Source organism: Podarcis bocagei, assembly GCF_964188305.1.
Source record: "Podarcis bocagei genome assembly, chromosome: 6".
Classification (NCBI taxonomy): Eukaryota; Metazoa; Chordata; class Lepidosauria; order Squamata; family Lacertidae; genus Podarcis; species Podarcis bocagei.
The window spans coordinates 22,492,469-22,519,050 of NC_138130.1; the positions used below are offsets into that span (position 1 = coordinate 22,492,469).

The 26,582-nt window shown below is 41.7% G+C and overlaps 2 protein-coding genes across 8 annotated transcripts in view; one reads left to right on the forward strand and one right to left on the reverse strand.

Annotated features, from left to right (window-relative positions):
- LOC308589421 (uncharacterized protein) overlaps positions 1 to 17,719 on the reverse strand; it is a 48,423-nt gene extending 30,704 nt beyond the window's left edge. Inside the window, exons 1-4 of one of the 5 annotated variants that reach the window (XM_081198681.1) lie at positions 16,924 to 17,719; positions 16,168 to 16,302; positions 12,468 to 12,550; positions 5,362 to 5,440 (exon numbers count right to left, since the gene is read on the reverse strand). In XM_081198681.1, the coding sequence (XP_081054807.1) occupies positions 5,362 to 5,440; positions 12,468 to 12,550; positions 16,168 to 16,183 (178 nt within the window). In that variant the 5' untranslated portion in view covers positions 16,184 to 16,302; positions 16,924 to 17,719. The other 4 variants (XR_014009205.1, XR_014009206.1, XR_014009207.1 and 1 more) reach the window with 4 other exon arrangements.
- Positions 1 to 26,582, forward strand: part of CLYBL (citramalyl-CoA lyase) — a 199,266-nt gene that overhangs the window by 85,348 nt on the left and 87,336 nt on the right. The window lies entirely within an intron of this gene.

Below are 26,582 nucleotides of genomic sequence, written 5' to 3' on the forward strand. Positions count from 1 at the left end.
TTGCAACATTCTGTGTACGGTGGACCCTCGGGTTACATTACCTTCGGGTAATGTAATCTTCGGGTTGTGAACGCAGCAAATCCGGAAATGGGTTTGCCGCTCGCGTGTGTGCAGAAGCGGTCCTCCAGTTACGAAATCTTTGGGATACAGCTGGGCCTCCGGAACAGATCCCGTTTGTAACCGGAGGTACCACTGTATAAGATGACCCCTGATCTTAAACTTAAAAAGTTTGGTGGGAAATATTGTCTTATACACGGAAAAATACGGTAATAGAATGAGGGGAGACTATATGGCAACCTAGCCTAAATTCTGCTATCATTCCCCCTGTATCTGATGTTCCTACTGTGAATGACAGTCCTATTGTTGTCAAAATGCCATGCACAAGAATATCGGGGGGCTTGGGGAACTTTTGAGGTTTCCGGAAGTAAAGGAATTATTTCAGAGGAAAATTTCCAAAAAAAACCCCAGCATGTTTAGTGGGCTCGGATTTTTTTTTTTTGGGGGGGGGGGGGAGAAAACTGAGGAGAATGGGAATGAACAAAAGCAACTGGAATCCAAAACAGGGAGTTGTCCATACTGAAACGTGTGGTTTTTTTTTACAAGTTCCAATTGTAATATATGACAGAAATTTGAATAAATAGTTTTCAACTACGAGTCGAGAAGCTTCTCCATCAGCTTCTGTAAAGGAGCCTGCTGGTTTCCTCTTCGTTTAAAGGGGACATAATGTAACTAACTTTACCTGAATTGGGGTCTTTATGTGCAAATCTGTCTTTATGGAGAAAATGCATCTTAGTGGAGCGAATGAGTGGTAAAGCAACCTCCCCAATTCCTAGCATAGGAAGAAGGGGACACTGACATCATTATATCCTTTTTTTCCATACACCATGCACCTATCAAGTTCACTTACTTAGTCTCGAAGTGCTCAGACATTTTCCAAAATAAGATTACTAAAGCAGAAAAAACTATTCATGAAAGCAAAATTGAGTATTTATTTATTTTAATGGTTCTAATCAGAAGCCCCCATCTTAGTTTCCATCTTCATCCATTATGTCAACAGAGCTTCCCAGTTTTGATTCCAGGTAGATATGAACCATCTGATTATAGCAAGTATGAGGAATCTGTGAGCCTGCAAAATTTGGACTACCAACTCCCATTATCTCTGACCACTGGCACACTAACCGGGGCTGATGGGTGTTGGGAATCCCGACCTCTGGAGGACCACAGCTTCCTCATGTCTGGTTTCAAAGGTTACCATGAAGATTTATGCGTGTTATCGATCGTGAAAATATATACATGGAATCTAAAGCTTTTTTTTAAATAGAATTATAAATCTCAAATGTTTTTGCATTTTGCACTTTAACGTGAACCGCCCTGTGATCTTTGGAGGAAGGGTTCTATACAAATTTGATAAATGAAATAAATAATTCAAACCTATCAAAATATAATTTGATAGCTACGGTGACTGATTTTGCAGAAAAGTTTACGGAACTCAGGTTTTATTGACTTTGCTTGTATTTGGAAGATGTCTTCCGCCAGGTTTTCCTCGCTTGCAGATTTCACAACATCTTTCACAACGGTGTTGGCTGATAATCAGAAACGGTCCATATTTAATAGCAGAAAAGGATCTCAACATGCCCATCTGGAAGCTGTATCTGGACTGCACAGTTGTGCTACATAATTGCTGGAGCAAAGCAGGTCACTTTGAAACATCTGCATAGGTAACACTTGGGAATAAGATAGCACTTGCCTATGGCTTGGCAGACTCCAAATACTCCAAAGCAACAGAGACTGACCCATCTTGTTATGTCTTAAACTCTGCTTATCTTGGGAAAAGCGAGGAAATTGGCAGGACCTCATTTTAAATAGCCAAGGGTGGGTTTTTCTTGGATGGGGGAGTTATATATCATGCTGCAGAACAAGATAACAGATGCAAGCTTAGATATAGAGGATTTCAATCCTAAGCATTTTTACTGAATGTTTCATTGGTCAAAACCACCAGTGCAACTTGCTTCCAAGTTAATAAAAGAAGAATTTGAGGTATGAGATGTAGTTTTTGATAGCATTCAAACTAAAAATAAGAAATAACTAGTAATCACTTAATTCCAAGAAATTGTTGTGATAGCTTCTAACCTTTTTTAAAAAATTGAAATGTGTGAAACTGCTGAAAGGTTTACTTAATATTTTTTAAAATATATATATAACCAAAGGCAAGCAGTTTTTCTCCCTTCTGGTTTTGGGAATGTATATCAGATCATTGATCAGATTACATGTTATGATCCAAAGACATGGATATTGCAGCCACAAAACCCCCACAAAAAGTGAAACCAATCTTTCGCATGACCACATTACATGCCTCTCTAAACAACAATTATGTCAAGGGGCCATGCAATGCTATAAGTACACTTTATTATTCCTTATATGTGACTGTCATTAAAGCTTTCTACTTATCTGGAAGAAAAGAAATCAAAGGTGGTTCTGCCATGTTTTTGCAAGCTAATTGATTCCTTATGTGTGTATATTGGAGGAAGTTTTCGTTCTCAAGCCAGTGGTGTTCAGTTTAGGAAAAGGGAGAAGAGAAAGCATATAACAAAAGTCTGGGTATAATATTTCCATGCTAGGAAGGTCAAGATTTATCACCAGTTGAGGCAAACCCTACGATCTAGGGGTGTTTTTTAAGTGCATTGTAAAAAATAAAACAAGGCAGTTCTTCAACTGGAAAGTGGGAAACATTGGCTGGGAGTCACACAAGTAGGGTGACTGGGTACAAAGGAAGGCCGAGCTCTTGTGATAGTCATAGAATTATTGACTTGGTGCAGGAAATCCAAATCCTCTTGGTGAAGGAAATCTAGAACTAGGCATCCCCAACCGATGACTATTCAACCTCTGCTTGATTCCTTCCATCCCATTGTGCAGAAGAAGGGATGACGAGTACAGCAGCTTTCCCCAGCCTTTTGGAATAAGCAGCACATCTGAGAAGCCCCATTAGACCCCTGGGGATCCATGAGCAGAACATCCCAAAATTATTCGGTGCATGTTTTTTTGTGGGTTGAACTGAAAAGCAGCTGTGGAAGCTCTGCTTTTCACTGAAGCAATGGTGCTGTGGGAGGGGTGTGGTTATCCCGTTTTCCCAATCAAAGCTGCACACACACCCCACCCTGAAGCTACTAATACACTAATGGAGGGAGATACCATACAGGTGTATTTTGAACAGAGGGGGAAAGGGTCAATTCACCTGTCTTCCAGTCAAAACCAGAGTGTCCTATGATTGCATTTAAATAAAAATAAAAATTGGGAGAGCCAATCACATATGCCCAGGTTTGACCATGAAATATCTGTTTTGTGAACCGCCCTGAGACCCCCGGATATAGGGCGGTATATAAATTCAAATTATTATTATTATTATTATTATTATTATTATTATTATTATTATTATTATTATTTTACATAGCTGTAAAGAAACAATGCCGTCTTTTGCACCTGGTCACCCTATTAACAAGTATCTTCAATATGCTTCCCTATTTCTGCTTAATAGACATAGGAAGTGCCTTCACCAAAGGAGTGCCCTGTCTAACCTCAGACCCTCCAAGTGTCCTTATTTTCCAGGGACAATCCCGGATTGATAGAAGTCGTCCTGGTTTCTGATCTGATCCCGGAATGTCCTGTTTTTTCTTAGGATGTCCCTGTTCTCATTGGAGAAATGTTGGAGGGTATGGAGTTATGTGACCCCTGAGCCAATGAGATAAGTAACTATACAACCTTTAGAAGATACAGCCCTGTATAGGGAAGTTTCTTAATGTTTTATTATGGTTTTATATATACTGGAAGCTGTCCAGAGTGGCTGGGGCAATGCAGTCAGATGGGTGGGGTATAAATAAATAAAAATGATGATGATAATGATGATGATGTTGATGTTGATGATGATGGAATAGGACATCCCTGTTTTCATTGGAGAAACGTTGGAGGTTATGTAACCTACAATGCTTGAGGCCTCCTGTCAAATTGAACTTCCTTCTCAGCTACCTGAGTCTCATATGATTTACAATAAGTAGCTTCATACATCACACATTGCCAACAAACTGGCTCAGCACCCATGACCCACCATTAGGGAATCATTGCTCTGACACCACACTAGAAAGTTTGACTGAATTGCCAGTTGAATTCCTTCACTGTTGAGTGACTGGATAAATCCATGCTTCCTTTGTTCCTTTAACACTAGTTCTTTGGAATTCAAATGCAAATTGCAGTAGACTCCAACAAGGTCCACTGGGATGAAGGAAAGAGAAAGAGACCCCCCCCCCAATGCAAAATGGAAATAGGGATGTTATGTGGCTGGGTAGGGAGTGGGTGGTGCTGTGGTCTAAACCACTGAGCCTCTTGGGCTTGCTGATTGGAAGGTTGGCGGTTCGAATCCCCGGGCCGCGGCGGAGTGAGCTTCCATTGCTCTGTCCCAGCTCCTGCCAACCTAGCAATTTGAAGGCACGCCAGTGCAAGTAGATAAATAGGTACGGCTCTGGCAGGAAGGTAAATGGTGTTTCCTTGCACTCTGGCTTCCATCATGGTGTCCTGTTGTACCAGAAGCGGTTTAGTCATGCTGGGCACATGACCCAGAAAGCTGTCTGCGGACAAACGCTGCCTCCCTTGACCTGAAAAGCGAGGTTAGCACCACAACCTCATAGTCTCCTATGACTGGACTTAACCGTCCTTTACCTTTTATGAGGTTGGGTAGACTTGCTACCTTCTCTACCAATTTTTACCAATGTCTGTGGATTCTTTGCTTCTTGAGGTGAGTCATGACATTAGATTAGATCATGAAATCCTTCTGGACTGAGAAGCTTCCTCCTGGCGGCCTCAGTCTGAGAGTCAGGAGCATCATTTAGTCATGTCAGGTTGAGTTAGCCACCTCCCTTTCCTTGTATTTCATTTTGGCCAAAATGTCTGATTTCCCCAGACATTTTAGCAATTTTCGCTTGGACACTGCTTCCGACTGCAGTATTCCAGATATGTCCAGGAAATTCCGGACGTACGGCAACCCAGTTGTATTTTAGACACCAGGAAAACATGTACCAGTGAGACAGGGATAGCCAATGTAGTACCCTGCAGTTTTTGCTAGACAACTCCCATCATCCCTGACCTTGGGCCATGCTTGCTGGGGCCGATAGGAGTTGGGAGTCTGACAACATCTGAAGGACGCCATATTGGCCATCCCTGTTCTGGTACACTGTTCCCAATCTGAATAAATACATCAGCCTGCAAGTCAGAGGGGAAATATTTCACTTTTGGTATGAGAAATTACAAGTTAATGAACCAGAGAGCTCAGGCAAAGGTTGTGGGTCAGACCCACCTGCTGCTGAAGAATTTTACCTTCAGGAGTGTCCCTGGTCAAAGTAATTTGTTCTTGTCTGGCAGTAAATGTCTGGATTTTAACCAGGGATATAATCGCCTATGAAAAAAGGTAAAGGGTAGAAAGAAGCCTTGTGAAAGTTGCCATGACCCAAGAAAGCAAAACCCTGCAGGAGTTATGAATGTCTTTTTGATCCAAGTTCAGCTGCCAAAAAGACTCTGCTTAATTCCTGCTTCTATCTGTAACAATGGCTAAGAGAGAGAATATTCTTTAAAATTGTACTGGTGATCATGCTGAACTCTCAGTCAGCAGTGGAAAATAATAGAGAATAGTTTAAACAGGCCTTTTCTTGAATACATTGAAACTTTTAGAAATTAACACATTTTTTGAAAACATGATGATTTAATTTTAAGCAGCTGCTTTTTGGATTCCTTCACTTTCCTGCTTTATACTATACAGAAGTCATATTTTATACCGCATGTATGGTTTTATTTTATTCCATTTTTCTGGAAAGTGTGAAGAGAATAAGAGAGGGAGAGCAAAAGTAGGGTTATGTGGAGGGGAAAAATATGTTTAGCACAAAAACAATTTCATTCACATCAGCTATGTTTAGATTTGAAGCTCTAGGGATTGTACCCCTTTTCAAAACGCTTCTCTAAATCCCTCTGATTTTCCTGTCATCCTAGTTTCCTACTTCCTTTACTTTCCAAAATAGTGGATGACCTGACTTGCAACTTTATCTTTTTACCCTTGATTCAACTTATACTTTATTCTTGACACCTCCTCGCTGATGTCTTCTCACTTTGTCAAGCTAAGTGAATTGAATCCAGTGTTACCTGGCAAACCCACTGAAACGAATGGACATGAGTAACTTAGGTCCTTTAATTTCAAAGTGTCTACTCTCAGGTAGAGGAGAGTCAGTGGAAATCTTGGAGCACCTTGAATGGGTGGAAGTTACTAGAAAGCTTTGAATCCAAGCCTATATATATAAATGTGTTGCTGCTGCTGCTCTTGTTAAGTTTTAGTATTGCTGGTTTTCTTACACACAGATTGATCTGCATATCATTAGTGAAATATGCCATCGTGTAAAAAATGGGGCTCAGCTGAAAAGGGGTAAGAAATTGGTTATATCATTGGATAGCATTGAATCTTGTGGTGGATTGTTCAATGGCACTTCAAATGCTGACACTACATGTCTGTAATTCTATAGTTCTGCAGGCATTCCTTTGTCATTTGTGCCATGCAGGTTCTTCGTATCATGGCAACTAGCAAATAGCATATCTGCATTGCCACAAGATGGTTGCCCTGGTTTTCCTGTGTATAGATTTAAACTGAATGTTTATGCCAGAAATTCCTGTTTGTTTGTTTGGTATTTTTGGGATACACATTGCCCTGTAGATACATATTTAATAATCATACAAACTGATGTGAAACCTTTTGCTAAATTATTCATTTGCTAAAACCTTTAGGTAAGCTAAATACAGAAAATTACCTTATTAAACTACTACATTTTCACTGTATTTTATTTACAGTGACATTTGAAAACATTGTGCAACTGTTTATCCTATCTTGTATATTATTTTATTTATAAAAGTATTTTTATTCCACCAATCATGCCATGCATACAAGGAAGTGTACAACATTAAAACAAAAAACAGTATTAAAACAAGAGAGATAATAATTAAAATGACTGGTTATTAAAACAAAAACAAAAAAACAGCTACAAAGGCCTGTCAGCATACAAAAGGAGTGATTGTTGTTGTCCGTTATTATTGTTGCTATTGTTATTGCTTTTAAACTTGCACTTACAGTGCTTTTTGTTAATTTTAACTACTGTCTCAAGCTGACCTGACAATATTTCATACTGAGAATTAAAAGCACTTACTGCAACGGACATCTTTTTGCAGATTAGAATGGTTAAAAGATGTATGCATTTGTAGGATTGGTCTAAAGCATATGGTTTCAAATATTTGATAAACTTAATGAAGTGTGTTAATTATGTTCCATACCGTAATACCTGTATGCATGGTTCTATGTTTCACAAAATTATAACCGCTAAAAGCAAGTTAATAAAAGTATTCTCTTGCGTTGAATACCCCCACATTTGAGCTTCTGAAATGTGCTTAGTGCTAGTCACCTTTTCTGTCCTTTCAAACATTGTTAGGGAAGGTGAAGTTCGTTCTTTAGCTGAACGGCTTGAAGAACCACAGGAAATGTCACCTCCTTGATCATCTTCCTTAACAGGTTGTGCTTTTGGACTGTTTCACCCCTACTGCAACCGAAACGCAAGATGTTACAGAGTTCTTATGCCAGTATGTTACAATCAAGGTGAATTGCCAAAAATTACCGAATCCTTTGACACAAAATGTTGGGCTCAAATATTTTATTAGCAAAATTTACGTACCTCTTGGATATAAAAGCAAAACAAAACACACCTCCAAGCAATTTTTTAATAAGGTGCTATGCATTTTATAAACGAATGGCTCCTAGCTGTCAGAGTCAAACTCCTTAGTCTCCATGTTGTCTCTTCAACTTAGCAGAGAGGATGATGGGAAGAAAAGTAGAATTTTTGGGTTCTGCCTGTCATTGTCTCTGACTCCCTTTACTGTTGGCCTCTCTGCTTCTACCCTAGTAGTTCCAATGGGCACCAGCCACCACTGATCATATCCTGCTCACATATTTCTTCCTGAATATGATTGGTCGACAGCACAGTCTTTAAAAAGTCAACTTAGAATTGAGTTCCTATTGAATTCAGTGGGATTTCCTCAATAACACATACACACGTTCTATTTTTATCATGGGGCACAGCTGGTAATTCTTAAGAGCTGAGCTAAAAAAACACCAGCAGAATTTCTTGCTTATACTGTACAGTAGTTACAATTTTTGCTTATTGTTACAATTTCTTATTTCCGTCAAAAACTTAATTTTCTCTTAAACTTTTCCTAACGATCCCATGATATTTCTGAAACTTTACTTCTGCAGTTTTACTCCTTGATTGTTTGTATACGTTTTAAATGTTCTTTATGGTCTGTATTTCATTTTTAAATTCTATATTTGTACTTCACTTTTTATGCTGGTTTATTGTTTTGGCTGTACTGTATTATGTACTTTTACATTTTGTCATTGGGTGGGGTTGTTTTTTATTGGAGAGTGTAAGGTGCTTTGTGGAGGAAGTTGCTCAAAAAGTGGGGTATACATTTATGAAATGCATTAAATAGTAAGTAATATAAACATATGCTCCTTGCTAGCTGCTTAACAGTTTTATTTGTTTTATTTGTTTATTTTGTTTGCTAAGGAGCCCGGGACAGCACGCTTGTTTCCTTAGGCCAGGGGTCTGCAACCCGCGGCTCCGGAGCCGCATGTGGCTCTTTTACACCTTTGCCACGGCTCCGGGGAGGATACTAGCGAGGGAAGGAGGCGCATTGTGCGCCCCAACACTCCCCACTGTGGCGGGCGCTGTACTGGCTGTGACGTCGCATGGGGGCGGTGCGTGCGTTAGTCACGCACCGAGCCGTGGTCACCTTCCCGCCCGCCCGCTACATTGTAAGGGGCATGTACGCTGGTCACTGTTTTGAAGGGGAGTGAAGAACACACACACACAAAAAGGTAACTTGTTAATTTAACGTTTATTTCTATGAGGAGGAGTAATTCTGAGGGGTCAAACAAAGAAATAATTAAAAAAGTGACAAAAAAGTTATTTTTATAATGACGAGTTTTGCGGCTCCCAGTTGGTTTTTCTTCGGAAACGGGTCCAAGTGGCTCTTTTTGTCTTAAAGGTTGCAGACCCCTGCCTTAGGCCAAATCTTATTTTCACAACAGATTAGGCATCTAGAGAGTGATTTGGGAGCGGCCAATGTCACTCAGCATCCTTAGTGGTTGAGTGGGGATTTAAATCTGGATATCCTCAGTCAAAGGTTCAACCACAGTTGCAAAATCAGCTCTGTTGGGCTCCAGGGGGGCCATGAGTACATATATATTGCTGCTGACTTGCTTTTGGCTCAGTGCGTCACAAAAGTTGGGCAGGCCTGTTCCCTGCAACAGCGGCTGCAACAACCTGTAGAGCAGGGTGCTTGGGTGCATGCAAAATTTACGGTTCTCAGCCGACATAATAGCAGGGAATTCAGGGTGAACAAATGAAGGAAGTCTAGGGTATCTTTGAAGGGATAAAGAAGTGGGAGGATAATGGAGTCATTTAACTGCCTCACATAGCTTGAAGTATGAAGGTGGATTGATGAGTCGTTCCCATAACATTTTGCTGGTGGTTTAACACACAGCATCATTACCAAGAGAAAAGACTAAAGAACTGCAGAGGACAGGACCCTGGGCTAAATCTCTCCCCCCCCCCCTTCTGTTTTTAAGAAAGAAAAAGTGTGTCTTTGATGAGATATAGCTGCGGGCAATCGTTTTACATTTTATGTCAGCTCTCTTTTGTCAGAGATTCATTATTGATGCTGTACTCTCCATTTTAATTCACACTTCTCCGCTAATCAATTACAGCGTTTATCCATTAATCAGGTATCCTGACAGGGTCAATAACTGCTCTTCAGTTTAGTTGGCCGCTCCATGTTCTCAAGCAAGTAGCAACAGTCAGTAGATTAGTTTAGAGCATCATTGTTTTCGCAGGCTGGTGGACATCTGGACGGGTAAACAAAGTCTAATGAGTTTTTGGGGTGATTATCCTGTTCTTGGGCTCTCTGCTGAAAACCTTAACTATTTGGCAGAGAAGCAACTTGTGTGCTTGGAACTCGCCTGTTTTGTTCCTTGCCTGTCCTTCTATCCAGTCTCTCTCTCTCTCTGTGTGTAGATGCACCTTCTAGAATGTGCCTGTTCAAGTATATAATTTATAACAGATTCAGACATGGCAAATTATCAGAGGAATCAAAGCTTTTCATTTTAGCAAGTGGTGTAGATAACAGAGGGGGCAACATTTAATTGGACAGTTACAGTTTTGGTAGTTAAGTTGCTGTCCATAATGACGGTAACAGGTTTCAATTATCCTTTTTATGACAGATGTACCAACATTTAATTGTTTCTCGTCAAGTGTGGAGAGAAAAGGCACTTCTGTAGATTTTTCAATTCTTCTACATGTCACTTAGCTGTCTACACTATTGTTTGAGCTCCTTTCTCTCATCCTTTTTGCGGCAATGAGTTGTGTCATTCCCTCATGATCAGCACTTTTGTTGTCTTTGTTTTTTGCTGCACCTCAGAAGTCCATCTTTTCTTTCATCTCCTTCCCATTCATGCATGAGGGAACAGTTGTGCTCTGTTGTGGGGATGTTCCGCTGGATTTCAAACAGTAGGGTTTCCTTTTATTCCCTTCTAAGTAGTACAATGGAGCTGAATGTCTGTTGCAGAATGCGCACACTAATATGCCAGGTTATTTGGTTTTTAAGAAGTCAATAAAAGTGGTGGGCTTAGTTGCAGTGCTTGGCTCGGCTTTTCTTTTTCCCCCTTTTTTTTTGCTGTTTGCCTTTCCATCTTTGGTTATAAATCTGTTTGTTTGTTTCTGGTTATAAAATACAATCCTCCAAATTAAATCCAAGCATGGAATCAACAAACACTTGGGGAGAGGGGAAGGGGGGGTGGAACACATTACTGGCAATGGAATATTTTCACACTAGCTGATTTGGCAGCCTCTGCATCATTCCTGATAAGGAAGTGAAAACCGCAGCCAGCTCTAATTAATGGGGACTATTAACAGGAAGGGAGATGGAGAGAAAGATGGACTCATGAGTTGGTTTTGGCAAAAGCCCTAGCCTCTTTCCAAGGCTCTCCATTTAGGGAAAGAAATGTAACTTTGAGGGATTTGTTTTTGCATGGTCGATTATTTCTCCAGAAGTGTGTGTGTGTGTGTGTGTGTGTGTGTGTGTGTTCCAAACATTCCATTCAAAAAGCCGCCGATAGAGGAAAACAAAACAAAACAAAGCACATACACAAGAGACGTAAGAATCCTAGAGAGGTAGTGTTGAGACACTTTGTTCTAATATTCAGGAGCAACCTTCAAAATCCTTCCTAATGAGGTCATAAAAGGGAAAAAATTGAACAAGTGGTACTTGTGTACCTCTCTGGGATGTTTCATCGAGGTCACTTGCCACTTGGTTATCCCATTTGAAAAGGGATTGGGATAGTTCAATCATGCATTGCATTAAGAGAGAGACTTTGATTAATTCCTTCTCTTCTCCATTGTGTTGCAGATAATTTTGGTAAATTTGGGAGACTTTCTTCTTAGTCGGTGTTAGGGGCTTAAAGTTCCTGATGTGTCATGCTGAGAGTTAGCATTTATTAGCCCTTTTGGGCTCATGTGTGTGGGTTTTTTTTTTAAAAAAGCGTAGCTGCGGACAGCCCTTGGATTACCCCTGACAAGCCAGGCCATTCTTTCAACGTTACTGTTATCTCAGGTCATATGGAGAGATGAAGTTCTTCTTCAGTTTTCCGTTGGAACAAATACTGCGTTAAAAAGGGGAAGGCCAAGAATAAACTGTAAGTAGGAGAATGATTCACGGTGGGTTTCACTTGGAACATTGCACTAGGCCTTTTAAGTTAGATGTTTATAGGAGTGTTATTCTCTGGTTTGTGAGGCGATGCAACAAAAGCAACGAGAGGGAAAGTTAACCATGTAGACCGGACTTCTCTTGTAGCAGGAGAAGTGGAATATGGAGTTTAGTTGCTACCAAGCCTGGTATTCAAGTTTGGAGTTATATTTCCATTATATTTAAATATGTGACTTACGTTGCAGTTTTAAACAACTTTGTTTTCACTGTATTGGTGGCAGAAATGTATTTGCAGAATTGTACACAGGAGGCCAGAAGTTTATTTAAAACCCATATTTTAAACCTGTTTCACTCTGCACCTATTTCAACCAGACACATACTGTTTAGGCGTTTAAATTGTGGGTGATTTACCTTACTTTCTCCCCCCAAACTGCCACCATCCCATAACTCCTCTCTATTCTTGTTTTTGAAAATCTGTGTGCTTGTTACTCTGGAGACCTGAGGCCTATTGGTTACACACATATTTAGGTGCTCTTTAAAAAGTGGATTTTTGACCTGATGGACCGTAACGGCTCCCAGGGTGCCACTGTGGTCATTGTATAAATCTGCCTTAGTTGTTTTTTTTGTTTACTCACTTGATATACCGTAACGGCTCTTAAATCTGTAATGGTCTGTTGCGTTAATCCAGAAGCTGCGCATGCGTCTGCAACCTTTGTACCTAAAAAAGAAGGGAAAAAAGAAAAGCTCAAAGGAATTTTTGTTGTTGTTGGGGGGAATAGAGGATACATGCTCAGAATTCCTCCTCCCCACCCCCAACTGAATTAAGCAGTCGCTTTCCCCCTTTCACAGTAATTCAAAGCACTGTGGATAACGGGCTTTCCAAAATATCATGTTAAAAAAAAAACAAAAAAACTCAACCGTTTTTTAACATATTTATTGTTCAGATCATTAATGGAAAGTGCCAAGTAACCTGTCAAGAGAGGTGCATCTGCCAGATGTTTTTAATCAGGATTTGGGTTGGGCAAGGATAGCTAGTTTATGTGGAAAACTGGGCCTAGTGGCAAATCAGGAAGGTGGTGTTGTTAATATTAATATTATTTAGATTTATATACCAGCCTTTATCATAATATCTCAGGGCAGTTCACAGAATAAAATACAGGATAAAAACAAGTAATGAGGGAATTCAATGCCAGAGCAACTGCTTGAGTAGTCCAGTCAGAAAGGAAATATAAGAAGTCCAAGTAGCAGTGCTTTTCCCCTCCTAAAAAAATGTTTAGGGGTACTGTCATTTTCCTACTCATATTGAAATATTGCCCTTCAATGAGGCCAAATTTAGATTCACAAAATGTTTAAGGGTATGCGTACCCCCATTAAAAAGTACTGCCAAATAGTATTGGAAATTTAAACTCAAGTCTCTGACTTGCAGGTCTAAGGGGTGAAGCTAAGTGCTTGCTGAGGAACAGCAACATGTGGATCGTGACAACGGAAATTTGGGCCAGGGGCAGGATGATAAAGTCTAGGTAGAGGACATAGCAGAGTCTGATAGTAAGGCCGGTTGAGGCACAAGTTGACTCCTAGATGTGGGTCAAAGCAGTATATTTAGAGAAGGACATAGAAATGTAGCAGAGTAATTACTCTGCTTAAATGCTGGCCTACAAAGACAATTACGGAAAGTTGGATTCCCCCCCCCTCCCCGATTATGTCATAGCTGTCAACTTTTCCGTTTTCTTGCGAGGAATCCTATTCAGAATAAGGGAATTTCCCTTAAAAAAAGGGAAACATTGACAGCTATGGATTACGTGGATGTCTCAGGTAGTGAGCTGTTTGAAATATTGTATTCTTCAGTTGTTTTTATTTGAGTGAAGATGCAAAGCATGCAGTATCTATTAGGAAATACACACTCTCTGCACTCTGTGTTGCTGGCTTATAATCTGTGACCATTTTATACATACTACTTAAAAAAAGCCATAGGATTATTGCATAGCTGTCAACGTTTCCCTTTTTTAAAGGGAAATTCCCTTATTCTGAATAGGATTCCTCACAAGAAAAGGGAAATGTTGACGACTATGTTATTGATAACTCTTAACAGAAGAAAGCTTCCCATTCCCTATACTTTTTCTACAGTCTTGTCAGACAGGCAAAACAATAGTGCACAGATTATTATTATTATTATTATTATTATTATTATTATTATTATTATTATTTGTTATTTAAACCCCGCTCATCTGGCTAGGTTTCCCCAGCCACTCTGGGCAGCTCCCAAAAGAACTGATGATGATGATAATAAAAAAAAACCACAACCAATAAGACATCAGTCATTAAAAACTTCCCTGAACGTCTTCAGATGTCTTCTTAAAGTCAGATAGTTGTTTATTTCCTTGACATTTGATGGGAGGGCATTCCACAGGACGGTGCCACTGTCACATTTGTACCTGGTTCTTCATTCTCCAGCGATCCTTTTAGGGTGACTCCTTGGGCTTGTCCTATTTTGCACAGGAATTTACATGAGGTTCTCCTATTTTTACCTTGTAAGTGTAAGATTGCAAAATGGTGACTTACTGAAGGCCACCAAGTTAGCTTCATGGCTAAATGGAGATTTGAACTCGAGTCAAGTTTGGGTCCAACAGTCTTGACTATTCAAGACCCTGACTCTAGTCCCAACATCATTTCAGTTGACTGTGATATGATCTCACAGATTGGATTGTTTCCTTCGTGAGTCACAGTTTAGGCAGGAGTTGTTTGAAATCATGACATTTGCATCTGCATTTCAAAGGGATTTTTGATTGACTTCAGTGGGACTTATAGGTAAGAGGAAGTAGGATCATATCCTTCAATCACTTCTCTATGATACTTTGCTGGGACTTCTATTTTCCCATCATTTCCAGTGCCCCTCAAACACAAAAATGTGTGCTTTATGTAGTTGTCTTACTCTTTCTACTCAAAAATCCATGGTTTGGCTTCCTTGAGCAGTTTTTTTTATTAAAAAAATAGTTTTGTTTTTGCTCAGCCATCTGTTCCACTTTTTAATTGTGCTGTTTGTCTACCCAACGCGAAGTGTTTTTGAAAGGATTATCTGTAGTGAAACAGCATAAAATTTTAGTGTGAGTTTAAGTTGGGGAGATAACAGAAGTGAGACTGCAGCTACCAATAAATATATGCTTGTATATTTGATGGATGGGGCTATTTGTCTTTCAGTATTCTACATCTGCTAGTTGTTTAAATTTATACTGATAATCCAGAGGATATTTTATCTAATTATTACTAGCACTGCTCTGAAATGTAGATTTTTTACTGTGTTTTTTGAAAATGACTTTCATTTGTGATATTTTTTTTTTAGTATGTTGTAAGTCACTTAGAGACATTTTTCTTTGAAATATGAATACCCTCACAGGGTTCTTCCAGATGACAGCTTAATACTGTAAATGGGTTGTTGGAACATTGGAAACATGTTATTACCTTATCAACGTTTTCCTGGGAAGGGTAAATCCAAATTAAATGCCTATGCGCTGGCAGCTTGATGACAATGACACCGTGGGAACACTACAAAAAACTTGCACACCATAAGAGCACCAATACTACAGTAAATACCTGCCTTTAAGCACCCACAGACCTTCTCATGTGTCCTTGCCACCATTACTGTAGATATTTCATAAGCAGAAGCAGCAGAGATAACGGCAAAAGGTTTTGAAAACGGTTTCCTGACCTCAACTAGGGACCGGCCAGCCGATAAAGTGAGGTAAGGTTGTTGCCTCAGGCGGCAGATATGGGCCCAAGGACTGTGCCTCTCACCACTGCTGCACCAACCTGCTGGGCTGTGGCAGTGCATGGCAGCGGGGAAGGTGAGCGGCAGCAGCGTGGCATGGGCAGAGAGAGTGCAGTGGCGCAGACTCAGATCTGTGGGATGGGGGGCATTTTGCCTCAAGCAGCAAAATGCCCTGGGCCGGCCCCGACCTCAACTCTACCTATTTAGCACGTAACACTGCTGACATTTTGTCGTCATGGGTACTGGCTGCTACCACACAACTGAATTCATACCTAGTACAGTGGTACCTCGGGTTACATACGCTTCAGGTTACATACGCTTCAGGTTACAGACTCCGCTAACTCAGAAATATTACCTCGGGTTAAGAACTTTGCTTCAGGATGAGAGCAGAAATTGTGCTCCGGTGGCGCGGAGGCAGCAGGAGGCCCCATTAGCTAAAGTGGTGCTTCAGGTTAAGAACAGTTTCAGGTTAAGAATGGACCTCCGGAACGAATTAAGTACTTAGCCTGAGGTACCAGTGTATTGGAACTTTGCATACATATATGCAGGGGTTTTTCTCAGCTGAAACTCACTGGAACTGAGTTGCATTCCGGCACCTCTGTAGTGTTGTGTTCAGGGCTGCGCAGCAGAGGCGGCGGGCGGCAGGGAAAGTTTATAATTTTTTCTGCAACGGTGGGGCGAGTGGGCAAAGAAGAGAAGCCCTTCCCCTTAAAAAACAAAAACAAAAAACTCAACAAGTTCTTGCAGCTCATCCCCATATATATAGATGCCAACTGTTTTGCTTCCGCATTTGTACCATTGCTAGTGCATTCAGAACGTTTGAAGTGAGATAGCTGTATAATACCTATATATGATGAAAATGTATTTTCTGAGCTGTCAGGAAATTTAGTTAGGCTTCGTTTTTATGTAGGGCAGAGGTATAGTATCAGACCTCATACAAATGTTTGTTTGTTTGCTCTTGGAAATACCCACGACCCTAAAATTTATCTAGCATTTTTCATCAAACATAGGTGCAAATAAGCTGACATACATTAGTCCAGGTGATAATGAATACAGGTAGTTTTCCTGGCTTTAAATTATTCATGGTAAGCACAAATAAAAGTTATTATAAACAAGGCATTGGTAACATCCAAACATCATGGGAAGCCATAGTCTGAAATGAACTATGGTTTACGGTGAACAAACAATGCACAGGTGCATTCTGCTCAAGTTGCACCCACCCTGCTCCACCCTTTGCCAAGCCTAGAGGAAACAAACCACTGTACTGACTTAGCAAACCAGCCCTCTCCCAGCAAATTGTGATTTTTTAAAAAAATCCCTACACTTACTGGTGAAGGACAAATGCAGTTCTCAATCTTCTCAGTCTTCTTTCTCCTCTCCCTCACTGGATGCTGCTGCAGATGATATGAGGACTAGTGGGGGTTGACCAGTAGCCAGAAGTGCTTGGCTGTGGTTCAGATCCAGAGATGGGTTGTCTGGGCACATCTACTGCTGCTGGTTTCTTTGTGAGGAACATGGTGATTGGCAGCTGCTGCTGCTGCTGTTGTCTCTTGAGCTCATCAAACATTTCCTTGTACCGTCTCAGAGTGCCTGTAATGCCACAGATCGTCTTAAGGCTGCTCTCCATGGTCAAACTGTGCAAACAGATCGTTTGCATGATTTATGACTTGGAAGAGTTGGAAAATTTTGTGCAGGTTCCAGCTTGCTGGATCATGCTCACCATCCTCATTCTCAGCTTTGTATTCTTAGCTTGATCTGGCAAGTTCTTGCAACTCTTCAATACCTGTTGGGCCTCCATGAGCTCTTCCACTTCTTACTGAGTGACGTCAACAAAGCCACCAGCAGCAACGTGCCTGGCCATCTGCACAATGTTCTCCACCATGTTGGCAGTGCTTGGAAATCCCTTGAATTTGTGCACCCATTCCGTTCACACGTTCCAGCAGCATGCACTCACTGTTTCAGGCTTGATTGCATCCACTGCCTGCTTGACGTAGGTGATGCAATGGGCGATTCAGATCGGCGTCCATTGCGTTGATCATTCAGGAGAAGGTGAGCTTCACGTAAGCAGCCTTGAAGCAGCAAATCACAACTTGATCCAGAGGCTGGATGAGGGAGGTTGTATTGGGGGATTCGGGGCAGGAGACAACCTCTCCCTTTCTGTGTGCAAAGTGGAGTCTCTTAGGATGCCCAAGAGCACTGTCCACTGGTAGCATCACTTTAATCTGCAGGTGCTTCTCCTCCAGGTAATGCCTCTGGAGTGATGTAGTGGAACCAGTCCAGAAATGATGATGAAGTCACCCAGGGCTTTTTGTTGGATTGCCAAAACCCAGGAAGCAGGTTCTTGTTCTTGCCTTTTAGGGCACAGGGTGGTTTGAGATCTGTATAGCAAGCCTGGCTTTAAGTGACCAGACACATTGCCGCAGAGCAGCACAGTCACTCGATCTTTTGCAGCGATGAAGCCAAGGGTTTGCTTTTCAGCTTTGGCAATGTAAGTCTGCTCAGGCATTTTCTTCCAGAAAAGCCCTGTCTGCGTGCGAAGACTTGCTCTAGAAGGTATGCCTTGTCATCCAGCAGCCACGTTAGTGGTGCACTGCACATCTTTGCAGCCTCTCTGTCTGCGGGTGCAACCTCTCCTGTCGTTTGGATGTCCTTCAGGTTGAAATGGGTCTTAAAGCCATTAAGCCAGCCTGGGCTGGCTTTCAATTCCTTGGCAGGCTAGTCCCCATCTGTGGGTGGAAGGTTTGAAGTGGTCATAGAGGCTTTTCGTGCAAGATGCTGCCATCCACAGAAGTATGTTTCTGGTTCATGTTTCTCGTTCATGTCGTGAGAGCCAGTGTGGTGTAGTGGTTAAGAGCGGTAGACTCGTAATCTGGTGAACCGGGTTCGCGTCTCCGCTCCTCCACATGCAGCTGCTGGGTGACCTTGGGCTAGTCACACTTCTCTGAAGTCTCTCAGCCCCACTCACCTCACAGAGTGTTTGTTGTGGGGGAGGAAGGAGAATGTTAGCTGCTTTGAGACTCCTTCGGGTAGTGATAAAGCGGGATATCTTCTTCTTCTCTTCTTCTTTCAGCCACAAGTTCAGTGCCTTCTCCGTGTTCAGCAAAGCCTTGTCCTGCACCTGCCTGGTCACCTTTGCAATTGTTGCCACAGCCCACAGATCTCCTCATGCAGCCGAACCTGCATGCCACAACACGCACATATTTGCCATCCCTCAAGTAGCCCAGCACAGCCAACTTCTCCTCTTCTTTGGTTTCTCAGCAGCTGATGACAATGATTATGTCTTGCATTTTGAGGCCATTCTGCAGCCTGAAGCTCTGCCAACCACCTCCTCTGCCCTGCAAACCCCTCCATTGTCTTTCCAAACCCCTCCACAAGTCTTTCATGCCTCTGATCGCTGTCTCTAGCAACCTGTCCTACACCCAAAGACTCTCACGATGGCTGCTGGCCTCCCCCCCCCCCCGCTCTCCCACCCCTTCATGCCATTTTATTATTATTCCTCTGTGTGTGCCTTTTTCTGATAGTCTAGAAAAACATGAACTAACTGAGAAGTTGTAGTGTCCTTAAATCAGCAAGGGGGGAAATATGTGAGGGATTGCTTCACAGAGCTTGGCAATCCGTTCATGGAAACTGGTCAAGACCTTGATGTTATTGGCATCTGGGTCATTGCAGACAAAGAAATTCTTGAGAGGACAGCTTCCGCAGAGAGAACTGGTAAAATAAAATAACATTTTAAAAAAATCTGTACAGCCCCTTTTTGTTGAGGAACAACTTGCTAACAGAAGCTTATACCCAGGAAAATGTCTTCTTTCAGTGCACCAGACGAGAAGAAGTAATAAGAAAACTACCTGAAGACTCTTTTTCAAGGCTTTTCCTGGTGAATCTGTGGTATGATATTAATATTGAGCAGTTCTTCAAACATGAGAATCATCTATTTCCTCCTGTGCTCTCCAGCAGCTATGATATATGTGCAGGCAACAAGTCAGAATTGGTACACCTTTTAGAGGTGACATGACCAGAATCTGCATAATTTTTCACGTTTCTGCAATGCCATAGAGCAACACACCAAACACTGTGAAGCCACATAAACTGTTGCTTCCAGCCATCATCTGCAATGATACTGTGAAAAAGTCTGGAGTGGATTAACTTTGGGCTAGATACTTTACCCCATCTACTAAGGGACAGGCAAAGGACAAAAAGGTACGGACCCTAAGAGACAGGGTCTTCCAGATTCAGTTATTTCAAAGAATTGATAGCACGTTGTGAGAAATTTCACAAACAGAGCTACTTGGGACCTTGTCTGTAGGTTGCCTTGCACATTTTCAGGTAGCAACAGTTGTAGATTGCATCCAAGGTAATAAGAATGCATTGGCTTCAATAACTGGACCAACTTGAACAAGCCAAGAAGAAGTAGATACTTTCAGTCACCTTATGCTGAATCAGACCATTAACTAGGGCCAAATTTAGGTTTGATGAGGCCCTAAGCTACTGAAGGTAATGGGGCCCTTTATATGTCCAACTGTCCTTAGTTGACAACAAATTGTCGCTGTTTTTTGTGTTGAATATATGCTATATAGTAATTTATGGACCTAATAGGTATCTAAAGCCATTTGCACATGTAGAAGTTTGCACCTGAAGAAGTAGGCCATTTTGAGATTCCTCAGCCTTCTCTCTACATCTCGCAACCAGTCCTTTTTAGGATCATATGACTCATTTGTCTCCTTGGTGAATTACTGAAAGAGTTTAATCCTTGTCCTGGCTCTCATCTTTCTGTTCTTTATACCTCCTTGTTAATGGACAAACCTGTCAGCTTGTGCCTCTGGGTCAAGGTGGCGGAGGAGAGGAAGTGGTGTGGTCAGGTTGCTTCATGTTAAAGAAAATAACATGTAACAATGCAGTGTTGTGTGTTTACTATCAGATTCCTGTGAATAAGACACTGGTAACCTTGAGTCATGAGTGTTAATAGCCTGGGATATTCCAGTGGCCACATCCATTTCTATAAGAATTGTTAGATGATCTTCCTTAGGTCTTGCAAATGGTTAGGAAATACTTGAAACTGGGCATGCCTCTAGTGAGCTCCTTCCAAGGAAAACCAAACCTAGTGTTTTGCCCCTCCGCTACTTGGAGAAGCCATATGAGTACAGCAGTATAATTCCAGTACATCTTCTATCTGCCTATCCCAGTTGCTCTCAACATTGTGTCACAGGCTGGCATCATGAAGAACCCAGGATAAAGGCTACACATGCAGGAGGAAGTGTGGCAAGGTTTATCAGAGGCATGGAGCAGCCTAAGCCCCCTAACACAATGATGTCCCTGTGTTCACCTTTTGCCTTTCCTCCATGAAAGGAAAGGCTTGCTATTCATTCCTACAAGCTTAAATACTATGGGCAGAACCCAAAGTGCTGACCATCGTATTTAGGTGGGCTCATTGCTCAGTGCAGATGCTTTGCTTGTAGAAGGTCCCTGTCATTTCCAGTTGAAAGGGTCAGATAGCACATGAGATAAGAGACCCCCGTCTGAGACCATAGTGGACAATGCTGAGCTGGGGTAACAAATAGTCTGATCTGGTACAAGGAAGCTCTCTATGGCCCTCTGCTTCAAGCACAGCCAAGACTTTTGACAAGCCTTTTGTCCTTTCCCCTCTTTGAACTGCAGTCCTCTGAGCCTTCCCGGGAACTGCTTTTGCAGTGTGGGCTGCCGTTTGATAGCCCTGAGCTCGAAAGCACCCTTGGGTGACCTGAACTAGTGGCTTCATTCTTTGAATCCTAGATCCTCAGTAGTCAGTCCTGTCGAAATCATCGGATTTACGTTCCAACCCACAATGTTAAATACTTGGAAAGAAGTTTGGCAGCCAGCATTGTGGGTGTGTAGCCAGAAACAAAAATCACATTGTGTTCTTCTTCAGCCAGTTTCTTATCCTGGGGTCTTTTGTGTCCTCGGTTGTTACTGGGCCCCATCCTTTGCACTTTAAATTAATGACAGTGAGTGCCTAAAATGCCTTTACTCCCTAGAGGGGCTGGATTACTTTTTAACACTTTTCATGGGCAAATTAGGCATGTCTTCGGTGCAACGGGCTTGTCTCCATCTCCTTCACTCTCTGTCACTGAGAACGATCTAGAAGAAGAGAAGGTTGGCTTTGTAGATCTGTTTTTAAGGAAGAAAAAAGGAAAGGAGGCTAGCACAGATGCAGTGTCGGAAGGTCTGTTGATGGAATTCTGCCTATAGGTTTGTGGGTTTTTTTAAAAAAAGAGGAGAGAAGATCCAGGGAACTTGGACCTGCTGGGAACAGAACCACTTTTGGTTCTTAACATTTAGAGCAGGTTTCAATTGGTTTTTATTGTGTTCCACTGTCACCCAAATGGATGTGGATAGTAGCAATCATAGCCACGTAGGTTGATGGCACCTGTGAAAGACAGATAAGAGACTCCCACTGTGTGCATAATAGGGGCATATGTACTTTGTAAGTTGACACACAAAAATAGCTGTGGTGAGCAAGTTGGCCTTTAGAGCTGTTTAGTTTTCATTTTAAAAAAATAACACCTTACACACACAAGTGTTTGTTTATTCTTTTTATTGCAAATGACCCTTGGGACTGAAGGGGGGGTGGTTTTAAAAATTTGCTAATTGCTAATTTACTTGTTTTAATCAAGCCGTGTCTACTTTTATTATTGTAGATTGTACTGATCCTTGGCCACCATCTGCGTTTGTGCTTACTTTGTGTCTTGGTTTTGGTTGTAATTCCCTGGAACAATGATAGTTTAAAAGGGTTGAAAACAGTTATAGGTCTGATGGATTCAGTTCTAACTTTGCTACTGATTGACTATCTAAGGAACTAAATCATCAACTTGGAGGGCCTTAGGGAGCAATCCTGTACCAAGAGCTTCTGGGTTTATGGGGAATTGAGGTTCGACAGCTACAGTCATTCTTGGACCAGGAGAGCCTGGCCAAAGTACCGTATTTTTTGCACCATAACACTCACTTTTTTCCTCCTAGAAAGTAAGGGGAAATGTCTGTGCGTGTTATGGAGCGAATGCCTGTGGGTGGCGGGTGGGATCTGCTGCAGTCGTGAGCAGAGGATCCATGGTTCCCCTTCCTTCCCTCCTCCGTGGTTACAAAGCATGGATCCACATGGATCCTCAGGATTTTTGCATTGGGCTACTCCAAACTCACTGTCAGATCACATGTCTGTGGCCACAGCATGAACCACAAAAATCATATATCCACTATTTCATTTAGAATATTTTTTTTTCTTGTTTTCCTCCTCTAAAAACTACGTGCATGTTATGGTCTGGTGCGTGTTATAGAGCGAAAAATACGGTAGTTCATGTGCTGATTACATCAAGGGTGGATTACTGCAGTGTGGATTACTTCTTCCCTTGCGCTTCATCCAGAAGCTGCAGTTAGTGCAGAATGCTGCAGTGCAATTGCTGACAGGAATGAGGCCTTGTAAGCATATAACACCTGTGCTTAGAAGTTGGCACTAGTTGCCAATCTGCCACTGAGCCAAGTTTATTTTATGGAATAAAATTAACGAGCAAGGCTAGGATTCAACAGCCCTCTGGCTGAACGTGGAGATTCCTGGTCCAGCCCAGGCTACACTGGCTTAATTCCCTCATCCTCAGCTCATCTGGAGATAACAATGACATATCTTCCCCCATCCAGGTGCAGCCAGTACCCACTTGAGAGAGCAGAATCTGATGGATCTTAAGCTGCTGTAAACCCCCCAAAAGGGTTGTGGTGGGACCAGAGGGACTTGGGCTGAATCCTAAGCCTGTTCAGCACAGTCTTGTGACTTGGCTGGATGGTTACGTGGGAGCCGGTTGAAGCTAAATCCTTCGAAGACAGAGGTCCTGTGGCTGGGACGGGATGATATGGGATTGGGGGGGCAACTCCCATCTCTTGCGGGGCGCAATTAGTGCCAGCACCGTCCGTTAAGAGTTTGGGTGTAATCTTCGACACCTCCCTTTCCATGGAGGCGCAGATTGCAGCTATAACAAAGGCGGCATTTTTCCTTCTCCGCCAAGCTAAGCAGTTGGCTCCTTACCTCTATCGCCCTGACCTAGGCACTGTGATCCACGCGATGGTCACCTCCAGACTGGATTATTGTAACTCGCTCTACGTGGGGCTACCCTTGAGACTGACCCAGAAACTCCAGCAGGTGCAGAAGGCTGCAGCGAGACTCCTTACGGGGTCTTTGCTGCGGGATCACATTCACCCAGTGCTATACCAGCTGCACTGGCTCCCAGTGGAGTACAGGATCAGGTTTAAGGTGCTGGTTTTAACTTTTAAAGCCCTATACGGCCTAGGACCCTCGTACCTACGGGACCGCCTCTCCTGGTATGTCCCACAGAGAAACTTACAGTCTTCAAATGAAAACATCTTGAAGGTCCCAGGCCACAGAGAGGTTAGGCTGGCCTCAACTAGAGCCAGGGCTTTTTCGGCTGTGGCTCCGATCTGGTGGAACACTCTGTCACAAGAGACCAGAGCCCTGCGGGACTTGACATCTTTCCGCAGGGCCTGCAAGACAGAGCTGTTCCACCAGGCCTTTGGCCAGGGCACAGCCTGACCCCCTCCCTTGGCAATCTTCGCGGAGCTCTGACCCAATGGTTGTCAGTGGCTTGATTTGAATTAATTTTATAATGAATGATTTTAGAGTGTTGTGTTGTGTTGTGTTGTGTTGTGTTGTGTTGTGTTGTACTTTTGTACTGTTTTATTGTTGTTAGCCGCTCTGAGCCTGGCTTCGGCTGGGGAGGGCGGGATATAAATAAAATTTATTATTATTATTATTATTATTATTATTATTATTATTATTATTATTATTATTTATTGGCAACCAGGGGTAAGTTAAGCCAGAGGAAAAAAGGCTGGTGTAACTTAAACACTATTTTAAAGTCTTGTTTTCCTTCTGTCAGGCTCAGACCAGTTCAGCCAGTAATACTGAATGGACTTTGGATTTGGTGTTACTTTATGCTAAATTAATTTACACCAGGCTTGCTTTATGCCAGCTTCTTGTGTATGGGGTTGCTCCCTTCGTTTAATCAGCTATCAATGTACAACTTGCAAGTCATTACTCTCTCACCCTCAGTTTTGAGCTGCTAAATGGGAATATAATAAGCCCACAATTTACGTGCATTTTACTTGTGCACATTCAGCTTTACACGTTTGTCCAAAAAAAGAATAAGTTTTAATTAAAAGGGGCTGGGAAGGGGGCGGGCATTGGGGGGGAGAGACTTTGGCAATCCCACCCACCATTGCACCCAATGTCTTTTTGACCATACACGATTTTGGCATTAGGTACAATCCCCAGAACGCAACCCCCTCGTAAGTTACTGTAATACTACTACCCTACCTTACAGGGTTGTTGTAAGAACTATGCTGTTTGAGCCAGGATTGTGTTTTCAGGACTTTGCTGTGCACTCTTGAGACTAGGTTCTTTTTTCACACAAGTAACTGGAACTATGCATTCTTAATTCTGCACTGTTTTGCCACCTTGGTATTACGTGTGGTGCAGTTATTTCAGAGCAGGTACCACCTCAGTATTCTTATAAAATGATCCAGAATATCCATCTTCATAACATGCTGTTGGGGCTCAGTTCTGGAGCCTAATATGGTAGTTATCTTGCTTATTATGCCTGTAATTATTATTAAAAGGTTTCTGTAAAGAGTGAATTGCAAAGTATGTAGTAAACTCATGGGATATCGTATCATTCTTTTTCAGTTAATACGACTTGAGTATGATTTTCCATTTCTATAATTAAAAGCCCTGAAAAATTAATTACAATGAGAGACTGACTCTTGGGATAGATAGAAAGAAAGGGGAAGGATCCTTTTGATTGAGAATTGCTAATTGAGAATTTAGCAGCCTCGGGGATTTGATAAGCCATTGTTATATTGTACTTGAGAGTCGTTGTGCGATACATAAAATAATATTTTATTAAATATGTGAGGATATTGCTTCATACTTGTTTCAGTTCTTGGATAAGCGGGGGTGTTGTTAAATGAATTAAAGTCATTTCAATACATTTCCACCCTCAAAAATATATTTTCCATTTATTCAGTTGTGAAGTATTGCTATTACGGTTATCAGAACATGCTTTGCTTGGATCACACCAGGGCCAGTTTAGCTCAATATTCCAATAGCTTCCAGCCAGTTTTCCCATAGTTTTCCAATAGCATCCAGCCAGATGCCCTTGGAAATCCACAATCAGGCTATGGAGATGATAGCCATCTCAAACTTATTCCAACCATCTGGTTATCAGAGGCATGTTAAATCGGAATAAAGAGGTTGCACTTAGCCAACCGGGCTTGTAGTCATTGATAGATCTAACCTACATGCGTTTAACCAATGCAAATTACTTCAAAATGCAGGTGGTAAATGAAAATACAGAATGACTTTTGTTTATGACTATCAGCCTGTCAGTGACTTGTATTATTGTGTACTCTGTCTACATATGCAGTGGAAGCCATAGTTTAACATCACCAGCATGTTCGTAAACCTTTCTGTCAGTTAACTCATTTTTTATGTCAAATTTATAACATTTTGGTGGATAGCTCCATGTCACAAAATCGGCCATGTCCATTCATATTAGATATAACTTATGTGGCAAGAATTAAACTGATGCGAGCAAGGACTGCATGGCATTTGAATAGACTGGGCTACATAGAGTAGAAACAGAATTGCAGCTTTTGGGAGAATCGAAACAACAGTACCATATATTCTGGATCCTCAGTTATATCAGATTCATGTCCCTTATTAGGTATTTTATTTGAAAATAGCATGGTCATACAAATGCATGTTTTCTTCATTTTTTCTATTTAATCAGGTAGAAGCTAATGAAATGGTGAAATTGTTAAAAATGGGTGAGAGAGATTGTGGCACTTATCAGCTAACAATATCTGTGTATATCTAGTCAAGTAAGTCCTGTTGAATTAAATAGGACTTTCTCCTAAGTAAGTGGGTATAGGATTGGTGCCTAAATGGTATTTTTGT